At 41.0% G+C, this 6299-nt stretch overlaps 1 protein-coding gene across 1 annotated transcript in view; it reads left to right on the forward strand.

Annotated features, from left to right (window-relative positions):
* Lmbrd1 (LMBR1 domain containing 1) overlaps positions 1–6299 on the forward strand; it is a 74242-nt gene that overhangs the window by 4689 nt on the left and 63254 nt on the right. Inside the window, exon 2 of the mRNA XM_031367066.1 lies at positions 2242–2418. Within this exon, the coding sequence (XP_031222926.1) occupies positions 2242–2418 (177 nt within the window). The remainder of the gene's footprint in view (positions 1–2241; positions 2419–6299) is intronic.

Consider the following 6299-nt stretch of genomic DNA (forward strand, 5'->3'; position numbering starts at 1 on the left):
TGTAGACCAGGCTGGCCTCGAACTCAGAAATCCGCCTGTCCCTGCCTCCCAAGTGCTGGGATTAAAGGTGTGCACCACCACCGCCCGGTGAGAAATAACTTTCTTAAAACAACAAAAAAATATATTGAACATTTAAACCAGAGTTTGAGCTTAGGTCTTTTTTTTCCCTTGTGGTTTTATTTATTTATGTATTTAATGGCCTGACATCTAGCTTCCTTAAACTTAATTATTTTCTTCCTTTCTGTAAATGACAAAGTTGACATGGCTATGGGACAGGTGTGTAACTTTGATGGAGTTCAGATGCATTGAGCCAAGTGAGAGAAGCCAAACTCAAAAAGCTTAGATGTAGCATGCATACACAGTGACACTCTAGAAACGATAGAAACTGTAATGACAGATCCCAGAGAGTGGTTACAGACTCCAGATCGTGGTGGTTACACATCCTGGGTGGTGGTTGCAGACTCCAGATCTTGGTAGTTCCAGATTCCAAGTGGTGGTAATTACAGACCCCAGGTGGTGGTGGTTACAGACCCCAGGTAGTGGTGGTTACACATCCCAGGTGGTGGTTACACATCCCAGGTGGTGGTGGTTACACATCCCAGGTGGTGGTTACACATCCCAGGTGTTGGTGGTTACACGTCCCAGGTGGTGGTAATTACAGACCCCAGGTGGTGGTGGTTACAGACCCCAGGTGGTGGTGGTGGTTACAGACCCCAGGTGGTGGTGGTTACACATCCCAGGTGTGGTAGTTACAGACCCCAGGTGGTGGTGGTGGTTAGGGGTTGTGGGTGTAGAATGGTATTATCTACAGTAGGTCAAGTCAAAATGTTCAGTTGTAGTGGGACCAGTCTTGGTATCTTAATTGTGGTAGGATTTGGAACTAGATAGACAGTACAAATTAAGGGTTTTTTGGTTTTTTTTTTTTTTTTGGTGTTTTCGAGACAGGGTTTCTCTGTGTAGTCCTGGCTGTCCTGGAACTCACTCTGTAGACCAGGCTGGCCTTGAACTCAGAAATCCGCCTGCCTCTGCCTCCCAAGTGCTGGGATTAAAGGCGTGCGCCACCACGGCCCGGCTGGTTTTTTTTTTTTTTTTTTTTGTCCTCAGCACTCTAACAGATCTTGTTTAAAACACTGTTTTTTACTGTTCACTTAGATTAGACTTCTGTAACATTAAAGTTATGGTGCTTGGAGGATTCTTAAAAACTGATGGGCTTGATAGGATTTGAGATGCTTAAAGGTATTTCAAGATAAGTCTCCCTCACATTGAGGGCTGAGAACCACTAGTGTGTATCTGCTACTTCTATAATTGAGTAGAGCATAGGAGCTCAAATACAGTGCCTGGCCAGTACTGCTGTGATCATTTCAATTATGGAGATGTTCAAAGCCTACCTGGGCCTCCAATTCTGAACCTCTGGGAGATGGACCCAGCTCCCTGCCTTAGCAGGCCCTCCCTGTATAGCCCTCCCTGTGTGATCCCAGTGCTGCCTGATGATGCCGAATCAGGACCTCTGATCTTTGTTAGTAACTAGAGAGGTCTCCAAAGTGCTAGTTAGCTAGAAATGTCAAAAACTTAAGTGTGCCAGGCAGTGGTGGCCCACGCCTTTAATCCTAGTACTTGGGAGGCAGAGGCAGGTGTATTTCTGAGTTTGAGGCCAGCCTGGTCTACAGAGTGAGTTCAAGGACAGCCAGGGCTACACAGAGAAACCCTGTCTTGAAAAAAATCTAAAACAAAAAACAAAACAAAACAAAACAAATTTTAATGCCCATAACGTTTGGATTACAGCTTCTGTGTGGTGGTTATCAGTGACCCTTCAGGTGGATGGCATCTGTGGGTTGTCATAGCAGAAATCATTTAACATCCATGTTCTGTTCTGTGGTGCTTTAGCCATAAGATTGGAAAAGAACTTCAGGTACATTTCCTTTAGAATGGAGAGATATATTGGGGAATGACATTGTGTGTAACTATTAATAATGTTTAGTGAGGGTATATGCAATTATGCACTATGATTCATAAGATGTATGCACTGAAGTAAAATTGTACTGTGTTCATAAATAGACTTTAACATCCTATCTTATGCAAGTTAATAAAGGTTTTCCTTACACATGTAAAAAGAACCTTTGTCCAAATAAACTTCCAGTACATGTTGATGTTAATGTCCAAGAATGTATAAGGTAATAAGTTTTTTTTTTTTTTTTTTTTTTTTTTTTTTTTTTTTTTTTTTTTTTTTTTGCTGTGTTTCAGGCTATTTTGGCCTTTTGCTGGGTCTATGTTCGTAAATACCAGAGTCAGAGGGAAAGTGAGGTCGTCTCCACTGTGACAGCCATCTTTTCACTGGCCGTCGCTCTTATCACATCAGCGCTGCTGCCAGTGGATATATTTTTGGTTTCTTACATGAAAAATCAAAATGGCACATTCAAGGTAAGTGTTATTATTATTATTATTATTATTATTATCATCATCATTATCATCATTCTGTGCGATTGTTCTTCCTTGTGGGTACTTAGCAAGTGTTTCACTTAACAGACAGTGAGTTTTATTTTCTTCTCCTTACTCTTTCTCTCTTCTGTAGTATGTGTGTATGCCTGTGCAGAGGCACGAGGTGTCCAGAGAAGAGCATTGGGCATCTTCCTCTTTTTAGGCTAGGCTGTGGGTGGCAGAGACCTTCCGGGACCCTGTTTCCGCCCCCACCTGCCCAGTGCTGAGGATGTAAGCATGGGTGGCCATCCTTGGCTTGCACATGACTGCTGAGGACCTAAAGTCAGCTTTGGTTGCTTTCACAACCCCCTAGCATTTATACCCACTGAGCAGTCCCTCCAGGCCTGTTTTCTTGTGTGTTTGGGACTAAGTAAGTATAGAAATGAGTACACACAGTGGTGGACAAGGTGCAGACACCTACCTTATATGAGAGTCATCAGTCCAACCACCCAGCCAGTATCAGGAGCCATCTTGTTAATGGCTCATTATAAGAGGTTTTATTTTTGTGCTTCTTCTAAATCCTTGGCAGCATATTTGATTTTATTCCCATTAGTACCACAGGGCAATGATTTAGGAAGGCTTTTGTCAATGGCAGAACAGCATTTAGTATACTCCATAGTCTTCTGGGACAAAAGGAGGTTGCTAGGCTGAGCTGAGTAATTTTGGCCAAGTTAAGTTTTCTGTACTCTGGCTTCCTTGTTTTGAAAAGGAAAGACGTAGATTGGAAGATGTTCTCTTTCAGTTACACAATTTTCTTTTGTTCCTTATTAGCTTAATTGTCAGTGTCTGGAACATGGGACTTGAATGAAGTAGTAATTTTTGAATTTCAGTAATGTGTAGTGCTTTAATAACCCTCTGATTGTGGTCTAAATGACATCAACAATTGATAACATTTTTGTGGCTATATTTGGATGTATTCTGACAGTTGCAGAAACTAAAATTTCTTTTTTTCCTGTAGAGCAGACTCCCAGTTAGTATTAATGGAGTCTTAGTGAGTGCCAAACAGTGTAGTGTCATAGAGGTAGTTGGCATCTGGGTACTGCATCTGTAAAGTGTTTATGTACATTGCCAGTGTTTACGTACATTGCCTTTTGTTGACTCAACGCAGCCCTTTGAGGTAGTTAGATTATTCATGGCTTTATGGATCAAAACAAATCAAAACAAAAACAAAAAAACAGTTTCAGTCTGAAAATGTCAAAGAGATTGAAGCTTTGTTCTCTGCCTCCAGAGGTCTTTTTCATTTTTGTTTGTGTGGGGGAAGATGAACCTTGCAAGAACACACATTTCAGTAGTTTAGCCATAGTCTGCAGCTCCCTCCGTTTGTGTTCCTTTAATCTGTATATTGTGTTTTTCAGTGATTGGGTTTGGGCGTGCAGCTGTTAGATAAATGATTCTGGCATTATCAAAATGCTGGGGTGTTTCTATTTAGAAGTAGTATAGTGAAATCCAGGAAGTACATAATTATAAACTCCTAGGATGTTTTCTCTCTGCAACCTGTGAAATTAATACATCTGTATATGAGTTACACAAGTATTCTGATACAGTATAAGGAATATAATTATCTCTTCTGTAATTATTGTTTCAACTGAGATTGGATTTTAGGTTTTCATGAGAGTTTTTATATGTGACAGGGAAATGTTTTCATCTTGAAATTTCTTTTGTTTTTTTCTTGTCTTTTCTTTTAAAGACTTATTTATTTATTATATGTAAGTACACTGAAGCTGTCTTCAGACACACCAGAAGAGGGCGTCAGGTCTCATTACAGATGGTTGTAAGCACCATGTGGTTGCTGGGATTTGAACTCACGACCTCTAGAAGAGCAGTCAATGCTCTTAACTGATGAGCCACCTCTCCAGCCCCATTTTGAAATTTCTAATGTAATGTTTTTATGAGCTTATGAGCTTTTTTATATACTGCTGATTTTTCATACCCATGCCTAAATTACTCATGTTTTTCTGGATCATACTTATTTTCCTTTTTTTAAAGTTTAGTCTGGATTCATTCTCTCTGTTTTTTTGTTTGTTTGTTTGTATGTTTTTCAGTGCTAGGCATTGGACTCAAGGCTTTACTAGTCTGCTACATGCCTCGCTTTTGCATTAGTTTAATTTAGGAGATTTCATTATATTCCTGAGCAAGAGTTGAAGCCTTTTCCTTCTGACTGTACAGTGGTAGAACTCTGGCCAAGTATGTCTCAAACCTTTGATTCTGGGTTTGAATCTTAGTTTCTTTTATCTTAGTATCCGAACTTAAGCTTTCTCTTCACCTAGAACTTGCTTTGTCCCAGGCTGGCCTTGGAATCAGGAGATCTGCTTGCCTCTGTCTCCTGGGATTAAAGGTGTGTACCACCGTGCCTGGACCTAAATTTAGCTGGGTGAGATCTTGCCAAGGTTCCACTCCCTTAATCTGTTAACTCCTAGAATGGCGAATTCAGCTCCATTATATTTCCTGGTGTGCCTTTAATCCTTGAACCATATATTTTATATTTTTCCTTTCTCAGCTTGCTCCTTTTCATTAAAATGTTCTTCATAAGATTGAATTTCAGTAACCACACAACAGGTAGCAAGGATTGAGGGTCCTAAAGCCCCCGTCCTCCCCAGTGATACTCCCACTCCTACAGGGCCACACCTTCTAGTAGTGCCATTCCCTGGGCCAAGCATATACAAACAATCACAAGTATCTCAACAAAGAAGTAATAATCCTGTCTGCTCAAGGTGCCCACTGTCTTAGGGACAGTTCCCTGCCTAGGTAGGATGTTAGGTCCCCACCCAGACCCTCTTCTCTTGACCAGGAGTTTTTCCTTAGTGAGCTTTTATTGCTACTCTAACAGAAGGGTTGAGGGTAAAATGCTGTGAATACTTTGGAAGGAGACAGGCCTAAAATTTGAATATAGATAGAGGTCAGGTTTAAATATATTAATTTTATATATCTGTATATACTTTAGATTCAAACCGTGAGACCTACCTGTGAATGGCTGCTTTGCCCTGGATAATCATTCTTGTTCTGATTCTTCTGTGGCATATGCCTGTAGCACTGTACCCCACCACCCCTTGCCCTACCCCAGCTTCTCACATCTCGGGACTTTGCCCGATGCCCATAGAGAGAGGAATTTCTCCTTAGAATCCCTTCCTGAGGTGTGGCTGAGAGCGGGAGAGCTGTGTTGTTCTTCAGGTCAGACAGGGAGGTTCCAAAGTCATCCTGAAGAACAGCACAGGGGGTGGACGTGTGAACCCTCTTTGTCTCTTATCTGTGGAATTCATAACCTTTCTGAAATAGTCCAATTTATTAGTCTCTAGTGCTACTTCTTGATTGTTCCGCATTCCTCTGGAGTTTAAATAAGTGAAGTTCCCATGAATTTCTACTTTGGGAGCCAGGGTTTATAAAATATAATAAGCGCATAGAAGGAAGGTTTTCTGAAGTAAGTCTTTACAACAGTACATCAGCTACTTGGGGGCAGGAAGCTCACAAAGGCAAAGGCACTAATAGCCCTGAGCTCTCTTATCTAGTTTATATAATTTGCAGTTAAAAAATAACAATTTGGCCTATTCTCTTAAAAATTGGTCAGATAGAAGAACCCATTAATTAAAAGATGGTTCAATGAATATTTGGCCTTAAATTACTTTTCTATTTTCTATTCTTAGTTTATATTTTAAAATTGGGCTTTTGTGGAATTTCCAAGTTCTGACTTTTAAGTCATTTTCTGCCACGGACCGGGGTTTCTCGCGGGGGTCCCCTGTTCCGCGGGACTAGAGATTCTGACCAGGTGGGCACGGGATTCGGCTTTGACAAACAGACTACACACGGGTGGTGTAAAATCTGAGTGTATT

This window comes from Mastomys coucha, unplaced genomic scaffold (genome assembly GCF_008632895.1).
Source record: "Mastomys coucha isolate ucsf_1 unplaced genomic scaffold, UCSF_Mcou_1 pScaffold14, whole genome shotgun sequence".
Classification (NCBI taxonomy): domain Eukaryota; kingdom Metazoa; phylum Chordata; class Mammalia; order Rodentia; family Muridae; genus Mastomys; species Mastomys coucha.